General features: G+C 39.0%; 2 protein-coding genes across 2 annotated transcripts in view; one reads left to right on the forward strand and one right to left on the reverse strand.

Annotated features, from left to right (window-relative positions):
- Positions 1–12,192, reverse strand: part of TRPM5 (transient receptor potential cation channel subfamily M member 5) — a 39,275-nt gene that overhangs the window by 24,315 nt on the left and 2,768 nt on the right. Inside the window, exons 3-9 of the mRNA XM_009927991.2 lie at positions 11,711–11,877; positions 8,184–8,364; positions 5,708–5,772; positions 3,653–3,844; positions 2,232–2,334; positions 1,255–1,373; positions 275–625 (exon numbers count right to left, since the gene is read on the reverse strand). Coding sequence (XP_009926293.2) covers positions 275–625; positions 1,255–1,373; positions 2,232–2,334; positions 3,653–3,844; positions 5,708–5,772; positions 8,184–8,364; positions 11,711–11,877 — 1,178 coding nt within the window. The remainder of the gene's footprint in view (positions 1–274; positions 626–1,254; positions 1,374–2,231; positions 2,335–3,652; positions 3,845–5,707; positions 5,773–8,183; positions 8,365–11,710; positions 11,878–12,192) is intronic.
- KCNQ1 (potassium voltage-gated channel subfamily Q member 1) overlaps positions 1–12,192 on the forward strand; it is a 422,193-nt gene that overhangs the window by 11,491 nt on the left and 398,510 nt on the right. The window lies entirely within an intron of this gene.

Consider the following 12,192-nt stretch of genomic DNA (forward strand, 5'->3'; position numbering starts at 1 on the left):
CTTGCATAAAATCCCACATGCAGAAGGGGAGAAAGAAGAATCACAACCTACCCTAGAAACTCCTTTCTTTTCCTTTTTAATTTTGAAATTAAAAAGACCAAACCATTTTAGCTGTAATAATAATGAGCTGAAAAAAAGAATGAGAAGCTGAAGCAACCGTTTCTCTCATATTCCCTTTCCTTCCTTGCCCCAACCCCAAAGGCCAGATGTAGTTAAAATTTTTCAAATTCTAAATTGGAGAGGAGCAGGACTATGATGGAAAGCTGTAACTCACAGATTTCTTCTTGCCTCCATATCTGAGGTCTTGATAGAAACCTTTACATGCATCATGGAGAAAATCCTTGAGAACTCTGGAGACCTCACTGAGAGTGAAGAGTGGGCAGATCTCCTTCTGTTCCTTATGCTGTTGACCAGTGAGCCCTGCCAAGGTCAGCTTGCTTTCTTCATGTTTCTTCAGTAGAAGTTCATAGAGGAGACATTTCTGAGAAATGGAACAGTAGAGTCTCTGCAGACGACTATATGTCAGGAATTCGGATATGTTAGCCCCATTGTCAATAAATAATTTTACAAATTCTGGTTTGTCATTGATCAGAGCATCCATCATCACTTCCTCCAGGTCACAGGACTAGATTGAGGAAGGGGGGGGGAAAAAAAAAAAAAAGGAAGTTTTTAGGGGTAATCATGGATGGATGAGGAGGGAGGTAAGATTTAACATGAGAACATGCACATTTTCTCTTCCACCAGGTCAACAGTGGGCGCAATGAGAAAGAGAGGTAGAACTCTTCATTTCTCTGTGACAAAATGTCTGTGTAAGCATTAATATTAAAACATCAACACAAATAGCATGCTGTAGGAGTTGTGGTGATGTGGGTAGGTACCCACCGTACTGGGTATTTAGTTGGAAACAGTGACATTCTTCCTACCATCTTCTAACAGGAATATCTGCATGCTTCTTTCACTTTGTAAGCTCAGGTTTGCTTGCTTTAAAGTCTGTACAGAAGGGAGGGGGAGATTGTTGCCCCCAAAGGGCTCAAGAAAGAGACCATGACCACTGAATTATTCCTCTGTCTTTAGCCATTATCATATAGGGGACCAGAAAGACAAATAGCCTAAGGAAGCATACTACCACTGCCCAATCTCTTAGTGGAGAATGTAGGGAGTGTTAAAAACTGGAGCCTTCTATCAGGATGTTTCAGTGTCCTGTACACATTGAATTATACACTGATTGTCCTCTAAGGCAATAAAACCTGGTACCTTCCACTCCACGTCACCATTGAATATTTCACTTTTAGCTATGTCCACTCTATTCCAGGCCACTGCCAGCTTCAGTTCATCCAGATATTCCTGAGCCTCCTGACTGTGACTTTTACAGGCTGGCAAAAATAGGAAATGCAAATAAACTCAGTACTTTACACTTGTTATGTTTAATTTAATATAGTATTGGTAATTTGATTAGTGATTCAAGCTCTCCTTCAGCTATCACAGACCCATGGGTTGCTTAACCAGGAACCCTTCACAGCGTTTTTTTTCCCCTAACGTAAGAAATATTAATAATAATTTTTGCTAGTTGAATTCTCTATTAAAATATTACGTTTAAATGTCTGTAAGACCCTGGCCTCCAGAAAGGGGGGGATAGGACTGGCTATTGTTTTTGTCTTGTTTCAATTAGCACATTAAGAATAGAATGCCCTTTTTATCCCCATGCTAAATTTAGGCTAACACAAACAATTAAGTTAACACAAACTGGCAGAGCAAGTAATGTCTTCTTTCAGAAGATACAGCGAAGATTTCTTGTAAGAGAAATGGATTGTGTCTGGAACTAAGGCAGTTCAGGTCTACTTGTGGGTTTTGGTTGTCTTGTGTGTGGGGGTTTTGTTGTTTTTTTGGTTTTTTTAATGACTTGTAATCGGAATAACTGCCTCAATATATTTCAGTTCTTCTATAATCTCTACTACTAAGAGAAGCAAATACTGAAATAAAGGAGCGATTAAAATAGTACTATAAGATAGCATGAGATAAAAAAGCAAACACTATTTTAAAGCAAGGTTACAAGAGCTATGGTAACTGCCACAGTTAATTTGTCAATAAGTAAACAGGAGAACTCTGCATCAGAAATGCAATCTGATCCAACAGCCAACTGAACTTGCTCTGGATAAGAATGAAATACATGTATAGCATAGAAGTCGTCAAATAAGGTAAATACTACACTGTGCTGTGTTTGTTGTTCTTACCTTTTACTAAAGCTTTTAAAATGACTGTGTCTAGTTCTTCTGAACCATCTTGCTCAAAGTTGTGCAGAGTTAGAAGATGTTGGTGTGAAATAATGTTCTGAATCTATTGGGAGTTGAAATAAAAATAATTTTATGACTTGTCCTACTGCTATATATTAATGCTTAAGAGCCCAGTGGAGATCACCCATACAGTATTTCCCAAAGACTTGTGTTCTAATTGTAAAGCTGAGGTTTGTCAAGAACACAAACATTATTAGTTTCCCATATGTAAATAAGTCCTAAGGCAAGGAGGGAGTTACTGCCTTTTCCAAAATAACCCATCAGGATAGGAGGAACAGAACTTGGATATCCTGAGAATGAGAGCAGTGCTTTAATTAAAAGATTCTTCCTTAACTCACGTTCTTACTTGACTCATAGTCATGCTGTGGCCAGCATACCACTAGTTTTGTTTTACCTTTTCCTGCTCTGACATTTAAGTTTTGCTCTCACAGTTGTTTACTTAAAAGCATAGTCTCTAAGTCTCCTTTGAGTAAAAGTCATCAAATATTGATACATACAGTACTCTTTCCTTCTGCTTCTCTATTTATTGAGTTTTCTTTCTCGCAGTGCAGCTGCACCGAGACTTTGTGACCATCTGGCAATATTGCTTCTAGATGCCCTTCCATCCCCTTGTGTTAGTGATCTGGCAAAGTTCTCCCTAATGGAATTAATATGTAGAACTTTTAAAGCTAAGGATTACGGCAGGGGCTGCAAAGAGTAAGTAGTGAGTCAGGTTGAGTGGACTTGGATTATCTCGGAGGCACACAGTGCTCTTCAATCTTCACATAAAGACAATCTCAAAGTGTTTTTTTTGTTTCTTAGACACTTATGCATAATGGTTTAAGTCCAGCAATTGTGCATCAAGACAAAGAGTAAGGAAAATCTGTGAATCTGTTTTGTCTTTCTTTTTTAAGACCACACATAACTGACAATAGATAGGATAATTTCTAAACACCCTTCATTCTTTTTAATTTATTTGTGCTTGCCCACAATTAGGTTTCCATTTAACAGCTGTAGATCATGAATTAGGTCTCTTCTGTCACAGCTGCACAGGCTCCACAGCTGTGGAGTATAAATAATGCTTCATGTACTCCAGAAGGATGGTGGGGTTCCTGGGTGCTGGCTGTTACTTGAGGAAGTAATTCAGGAAGGACAGAGCCCTAAGTGTTCAGCTGAATCACTAGGACAAAGTAGTTTGTATGATCAACTGAGCACTTGATTTTAATGTTAGAGAGGTATTCTATGATACTAGGAGCACTGAAGTACCCCAAACTTCTGGGCAGCTTCTTGTCAAACCTGTACTGAATGGACTACCAAAGCTAGAAATGGTGGGAGAGAGATTGTGAACATGTTACATGTAACTATCAAACGTATGAGCTCACTGTTGCTGTCCATTGGAGAATGTCCTTCCACAAGAAGCTTTCTGCAGGGAATTTCTCCTTAAATTGCTTTTCAACAGCTTCTGGCATGACAAGCTGTGGGTCATTCATGAATGCAGCTAAGATGTCAGCTGTACCTCCAGACCCTGCTAAGATAAGCCAGGGAGCAGAATTTTCCAAACCGCTGCAAATTCTCTGTAGTTTAAAAAGTACATTTTAGAATTCATATACGGAAATAAAATGTTATTCAGAAGAAGTATTTCTTGCAGACTATAGGAATAAATGTGTACCTAAACCAGATTCACTATGGAGTCAGTCCAGACTCCTCTAAACTATTAGGATTTTCCTGATTTGGTAGCAGGTCTTCCATGTATAGACCCCTGACTATACTTCTTTTCATGACATGTCTGCTGAGTAGCTAAGCTAACTGATTTGGACAAACAATGTGTAAAACTTCTTTGTCCCTGACTTTTATTTTTTCCCCTGCAGTTTGTGTTTTAGCATGGTCAAGTGCAAGAGGAGCACTATACAGAAATTCTTATCAGGCTCTTCTGGCTGCTAAACCTGGTGATAAGTTCTGAAAATCAGGAATTTGCCTGTGGGAATACAGCATTGGGCTACAGAAAAAAAACTGCTGAAACATAGCAACTACAAGGGTTAAAGGCTAATAATTCTATTACTTGTGCAATTAGAATGAGTCAGGCAGGTTGTTGAGAGAGGAAAGCGGAGGCCATGGCATCATAATTGCACCAATGACTATTTGCTGCCAATCTATTTCTTGCTCTGGAGTTACGCAAGAAGCTAATGAAACTCTAAGAATCTAACTATTGATTCACTTGTTGTGTAGGGGTTTGGTTTTTTGTTTTGTTTTTAGTTTAGTGATGGTTTTGTTTTGTTTTGTTTTGTTTTAACAACTGTTGTAGTCCTTGGTGTGTATTATCCAATTTGTATTTAAGAAATTGATATTCTAAAAAAGCATAATCAGGCTCCAGCCAGTCACCTTTGGTCTCCAAGTCACTTTGTTCTCTAAAACTTTGAAAAGGGGATTTACAGGCTGTGATATGTGATTTTTCAACACCCAAGATATAGAAAACACTGCCATATTTAGCTTCTAGAAGGAAAGCTCAAGGGTGACATAATCCTAGTTTAAACAGTGAGATTTCCAATACCAGTGTGTGTTTTAGTCCAGTTGACAAAGATATGACAAGATACAGGAACTGGAAACTGAAATTAGAAAATGTCACCATAAATGAGTCATTATTCTGAAAGAGTTTACCAGTTTGCGTGGCAGAGTCTCATCACTTGGAAACTTTAAATTATGGTTAAATGTGTCTCTAAAGGTACTGTAGAGTATTCCTTTTCATCTGAGAGTATTATTAAAAAAAAATGCCATGTGGACATACAGGCTGCTACAAAGTAGCAAAATGAAATACCAGTAAAAGTAAAATGGAAATCAAAGAGTATCTCCTAGTTAACAGGTTAAGTTGTAGAACTACTCAAGAAAAAAATCAAAACTGATCCTTTGCTGAAAGAGATATGGCATTGTTAGCAGACAAATCTCCAGTCTTATATCCTACAATGTATTTTTGCTCAGCGGAACTAGGACACCATATTTTTAAATGATGTATCTAGCAAACCTGGTCTTGTACTTCCTCTGAGCTCTGTGACAGAGACAGTTGTCTCGCTGTTGCTGGACAGCACTGAAGGATTAATCTTTTTTTGTATGTGATCTTGAGTAAAAGCACAGTATTTCTATTTTGCTAGATCTGGAGCTGGCTTCTGTGGGTTTGTTTTGGTTTTGGATTTCTTCTTCTCACTGTACAAGCTGGCAATGGAAGCTTTAATGATCAGCTGGTGCCTATTCAAAAGGAAATATTTCTCCCAAACAAATACTGGCAAACTTAATATTAACAGAATTCAGTTCTTAATGATGTATAGAAATGAATTTTGACTTTATGTAAGGTGCCAATACATGTATTTGCCATCCAGCCAAATTTTCTGTTAATTACTTGGCACCAGTTAAAATTCGTTTTTGTAAAGTTGCAAACAGCTTCTTACCTCAAGTGTGCCTGGTCCTCCATTTACCAGTAAGCACAGCACAGGGATCTCAATGCTACCTGTTCCTGTGAAATAGATGGTTTAATTTTTAGAAGTTAACAGCTTTCACAAAACTGTTGTGTTTTTGCCAACTCCTTGAAAATACTTCTCTTGCTATGTGCTGTTTTGGTACCTACCAGAATGTGAGCCTGCTGAAGGCAGGCAACTGCGGAAGCAAGTGGTAAAGGAAGAGAATAACGCTGTGACCTAGGAGAAAGGGTCCTAGTCTAAGATTCAGGACAAAGACACTTTTGCCTCAGACATCTTGCATGATCCTGGTAAGCAGTCCAATCTGTTCTCACCTCAGTACACCTCAGCTGAAAAATATGGATGTTGGCACTTTTGTATGTCATAGCACTGTTGACTTTTTAACTTATTTATTTACTGCAAGGTGATCAGATAGTGGAGTAATGGAGCTGCGTTAGGGTGCACGACAAGACTGTTAGGTTTTCAGAGAGGCAGCTACCATTATTTATATTAAGATACAGTTAGAAGTGAAAAGCTGACAGTTTGTACCAGGTGTTACGCACATGCCTAAGCATGTGCAGGAAGGTGTTGTGGAATCCAGGAGAAAAGCTTGATAAAAGGAGGATTATAGTATATGAAGAGGCCAACTATGTAGACCAGCTAGGGTGAGAGGGGTCAGATATGAGTTGATAGGAACCATATACTCTTTATTACTGTGCTTCAACAGCTTAAAATTTCATTCAGCACAATCTGATGTGGTGATTAATAACATAATCTTATACATTTAAAAGAAATGCTAATGAAATATTTAACATGTCATGGCAGCAGGGGAAGAAACAATGTAGGCGTCCCTGTCCTTAGCCATCCCCCCACAGGGGCCCACTTTTTATACTGTAAGAGCTCAATTCAATCAGAACAGTAGCACCATGAGATGAATGCCTTTCAGTTGGAAAATAAAAGGCATTTGGTTCAAACAATTTTTTGCTGTTTCCCTTTCTAGGTCTCCCACAGCAGTGTACAGATCACCACTTACTACTTGTTGGATCTGTTGTGGGATGACTACAGAGATAAGGTAGAACTAAACTGTAGCGAGCACATGATTGGCAAGTAGCTTCATTTGTTTTAGTGGATGGCATAGCATTGCCATACATCTATAAGGTGATGCTCTAGTTTGAAGAGTAACCTCTGTGACTACAGGTTCCTCAGATATGTTTATGGCTTCAAAAGTTCTTAATTTACCATAGATTTAGATAAAATTTAGTTGGGTGAGGGGCAGGGGGGGAGGATTCTGATTTTATGCTTGGAAGGTGGGAAGTCCTTAACTGCAAAGAATATTCAGCATATCAAAAATTTCCTCAGAATGACTTCTAGGTATTTTTTAAAACAGGGAAATTCTGCATGACCTTATTAAAGTGTTTTACTTCAGTAAAGTCACATAGCTTTGCTCAGCTTGGATATAAATGAGCTTAAATGAACATTGGTTTTGTTTATAGAAGATAGTACTGAATTCAGTATGTTCCAGTGAAATATTTGTCAAATGAATCAGCATTTTTTGACAGAAAATTGTTCCACTGAGATTTGTTCAATCAGATTTCGTTTGCAAGCAGAAAGAGGCTACTTTCTAATTCTCAGCACTGTAATCTCAGCCTACCATTACAGTCCACCTGTGGTCTTTCCTATTTGAGTCACCAGATAAGCATTCTTCAGGTGCCTTCATGCTCTCAGGTACATCTATGCAACAATACTATGGGCTACGTAATAAAATATTCCATTGATGCATACCAGTGCAAATAAGTGAGCTGTCCCTTCTGTTTCAGCTGTGCTAGCACTACAGGTATTGCAGAAACAAAGGAAAGGTAAAAGTAATTGTACTAGCACTACAACTGAATTCTTTCCACAAATAGCAGTAGCAGACCTGCCCAATACTCAGTTCTCATTATAAACAAGGGTCACATAGATTTAGATGGCCATTAGATGCTACATTGTTTACCCAGGATAAGATTTTATCCTGAAATAAATATGGCTCAAAATATTTCAGAGGGCTTTGGAACAAGTCTTTTCTTCCAGTGTGGGAGCAATTCAAGACCCTGTGTGCAAGAGGGGATAAAAGTATACAACAATGAACATCCATCTCTTAGAACCACTGGTTAAGGCACATAAAGCTGGATTTATTTTCCATTTATTGCATTTTAAGGCAATTTGAACAATGCTTTGAAGATCAGCTTTGAGCTATGTTTAAGGAGATATGATAAAAGTCGGGATTTTTGGTTCAAAGAGCAGCTTTCTCAACTTCAGGAGTCACCTTAGTTCTGGCTCTTGCATAATGACAAATGTGCTTACTTGATCTTGCCTATGTAGATGGCTGTCCAATTTGAGAATTGGACTTGCCTTTGATAAGGCCAGGGGCCCACAAGTATCACTGTAATATCAGTATTATTCAAGTTAGCATGCCTATATAGAGTCAACTTACCACCATATCCAGTACGCTGTTCTGAAATATGCTTTTCCAAGGTGAGACGTAGCTTAGTGGTTCCATCTGGCTCATCTGGCATTATGTGATCCACCAAAATAAAATGGGAATGGTTGTGGTCCAGGGAATACAGCGGGCCTTGGATGTTATCATCTGATTGGTAATGTACAAGACTTTCATTCTAGAGAGAGAAGGAGAGATGTTAGTGTTCTCTGCAAAACACAGTCCATGGTTTTTATGTGCTTCATCTCCATTTTTGTGGTGTCTGCACCATGACACAGCACACCACCTTTCAGACACTTGAATAGACTCTTTGAAAAGAGTAGAAAAGGAGAATGTGTTCCTTTTGAAAGGTGCCAGATTTGACAGTACTGAAATCTGAAGGCTCTGAGGTTTCCCTCTTGGGGTCTGCAAAATACAGTGACATCAGTCATCATCTCTGGAATGTAGGCATTCATTCAGAGGTTTTGGAAATGTTTGTTGGACAAATAGAAAGGGGCCATGAGACCCAATAATTGTGGTTGGAGCTGTAATGTCTCAGAGGGCTAAAGTCTCAGCTGGTGTAAACAGGGGCAAACCTATTCACTTCAGTAGCATTTTGTCCATGGTTAGCCTCGTAGGTAAGTTAGCCTGCTATATGTCCATATCAATTTAAATGCAGCTTTATTTGACAGGGTTATATGAGGTCTAATGGTTATTCTCAGTTTGGAAACTGCATTCTAAAAAAGTGACAGGCAGACTTTAGAAAGTGCCATCTTACTAACTTTTATTTTGCATGAGGGGTGTTATATCTTGAAATTATTTATTAATTAATTTTTGCATAAAATCACTGGGTAAATCAGAACCCCTGTTACAGACTTTTGTTCTAAGGATCGTGCTACGTGTGGTCTTCCATACACACGCTTTTTCAAGCCCCCCTTACTTCCTTAATAAATCTTTCTTTCCCACTGTTGCACATCCACTTTGATATATCATTCCTAGCTGCAAGCCAGGCTATAAATGCCTGGTTATTCTTCTTTTTCATCTTCATAATTGCTGTCCTATTGCAAGTAAACCAGATTAAAGCAATTGTTTAAAATCTGCATTTATTTCTATTGTGCCTCTTTTCCAACTCCTGCAGCCTTTGAGTTGATGAACAAAACTCAGACTGTCAGCTTGGCTATTCTGCCTGTGTGTTGCATTTCCCTCCCACTAATTTTGTGGACAGACAGGTGTTAAAGCCTTTCTAGACATAGCAGTGTAACTATGCAAGTAGCCTAGTTGTCATTAAGGTATGCCAGAGAGATTTATGTTCTGTTTTTTAAGAGCCAGATCTTATGTAGAGCCTTTCTTAATCTCAGCTTTTGGCAGCATCTGCTAGGAAGTGCAGGTGCCCAGTTGAATCCTGGGGGAAGCCCAATCCTGGGGCTGTCCAGGTTCTTCTCCACAGCCAAGGCTAAGGCTGATGTTGGAGAGGCAGCAAACATATCACCTGGAGCTCATAGCAGCACTACTAATGCATAAAAACATTAAGTCACCCAGAGGACAAGCTCCTTCATGCTGCAGGTAGAAGAGTCGAGCATGCTGCATAGCATGCCTATAAGTGGCTTTCTGAAATGAAGCTGCATACAGTCAAACTGAAGAAGAGAAATCTCCTTCAAAGCAAGGTGAAAAAGGCTATAATCAGGCATGTTCCTATGGCTTCTTTCTCTGTCAGCAGCTCTGGGAAGAGTAGGAACATCAGAGGCTGTTCCAGGAAAACCAGTAAATTTGCATGTCCTTTACAGAGAGCAAGTGCCACAAATTTCTTCTACCTCCTTCTCTCTGCCTCTCATTTTTTGGGGAAAGCTTCTTGACACAACTAATTTGCCTTCAAATTTTGTTTTGAGGGTGGGCCTATATTCTGCTGCCATGTAATGTGAAGCCTACTCACCAAAGATGTGAGCTTTGATTAGGAGCCAGGGGCACAACAACCAACTGAAAAAGGCCCTTGGGGATTTTCCTATTTATTCTCTGAAAATGTGGAAGTGATCTTTCAATGATGTTTAAAGCATACCATTAGCACAGAAGAGGTGGGAGGGATCCACTGATTTCAGGGCTTGTTTATCTCCTTGCTAGTGTGGACTGTTAGCTCTTTTTTATACAACAATCTGCTTGTATTAGTGCCAAGTATAAAGAGAACTGGGTTTAGATCAACATCCCTGTCTATAGTTCCTTTGTCTTAAAGTTACTGACTAAAATCCAGAATGTCTTTGGGTGGAAGCAGTGCCAGAAGTCATAGGGTCAGGAATGCTCTACACAAAATATTCCTTGACAAAGAATTTGGGCTTTAGTTAAGGGGGAGAAAATGTAAGGCAACAAAAAGACCAGCGCACTTGTTTTGTAGCTGCTGGTTGGGAAAGATCCAGATGTATATTGATCACTTAGCCTGGGAGGGAAGTGGAATAGTTTGCGTTTGCCAAAGCAACTTTCCTGAACAAAATTCACAAATGTGATGAACCTCTGAGGTCCTTTTGGACCAGTTCAGCCACACAAATAGGTTAAAGTCTTCCAGATGAAGAGTCCCACCTGGTAGAGCACACAGGTAGCTGTCCTTGGCAAAAAGGGTGGAAAAAGGGAAGCCCCATGACAATAAATTGTTGATATGGTCTGGCAGTCTTCCAGCTACTAGCTGGTACTTGGCAGTTTGTCTGAGAGAAGAACTAGGTGCGACTTCAAACGGCTGTGTTTGTCATTTGTTTCTTAGCTTCTATAGAGATAGCACAGAGGAACTGTCATTCATTGTCATTACACACCTACTTATTGTTATAATATTCTGCTTAGTACAGACTGTATATCCAGTGACAAGAAAGTCATGCCATTATTTTTTTTTCTCTACCTCCAGGTCAATTCAGCATCAACTTGTCTTGACATTTTCAGCAACTGTTTTGTTGGGTGAGGTTTTTTTACCTGACCACCCCCCCACCCCCCGAAAGAACTTTGATTGCTTTGACCTGATTTGTGAAGTCCCTAGAGCTCCCAATAACTAGACGAAATCCTACATGGCTAGCATTTTTGGCCTGGTGTGTTGAGCAAGTTTTTGTATATTAGACACCAATTCAATGACTATTTAAGAAAACTTGGTCTTGAATATTTTTAGCTTGTGTTCCAGACTAGAAAATATACTTTTTACAGTATTTATGAAATAGCTTGGAGTAAGTGCTTCTGCAGTAAGTGGACAAGGGAAAAAAATATTAAAGGGACCTTATAATGTATGGGTTTTTTTCCCTGACATCCGTCCTAACTCTGGTCGCTGAGCTAATGTCTAATACTGTCACCTGCTGGATATTTGCAGAATTGCTGCCAAGTATACTGAGTGCACAGGGCACAGAATCATTAGGGTCTAATACTTCTTCCTGCTCTTTATTTCTGTTTTCCCTCAAAGCACACTTTAAACTCCGCTTTTGTTTTTAACTTAGATCAACGTTGTTCTGCCTACTACTTCCAAATTTTGTAAAGGTGCAGCTTCTGAACAATCTTGTCTCACAAATAGAATAAGTGAAAAATACCTTTGTGTTGTCCAGAATTTCTCTGTGCTGGATTTTTCTGAGTGAAGTTATTCCTATGGCAATCACTCTTACTTTGGATGAAGTACTAGCCAGTGCATGATCTCGGACTGCTTGCACTAAGTGTCTTGTTATTCCTACACGTAAAGCACTGGTAAAAATCCAGGCACCTGAAATTATTTTTTAAAAATAGTTAGATAATTTCTTTATAATTGAACATGTTTGTGTGTCAAGTAACATTACTTACAGTACTGGATTTAAGGGGTTTTTTAGATAGATAAACTGTAGACAGGTCTTGATGGACTGTAACTTTTAGAATTAAAATACATACAAAGTACGTAAGACTCTAATAAGGAAAACAAGAAGAAATTATATGCCCAAGCAAATGTGCTTCACATATCATGTGATGCAATGTTGCTATATTTACTCTGATGTCATACGCTCATCAAGAATGCTGTGTCCAGTCTAGAGTCACTGTCTAAATA

The sequence above is a fragment of the Haliaeetus albicilla genome, chromosome 16 (genome assembly GCF_947461875.1).
Source record: "Haliaeetus albicilla chromosome 16, bHalAlb1.1, whole genome shotgun sequence".
NCBI classification, from domain to species: domain Eukaryota; kingdom Metazoa; phylum Chordata; class Aves; order Accipitriformes; family Accipitridae; genus Haliaeetus; species Haliaeetus albicilla.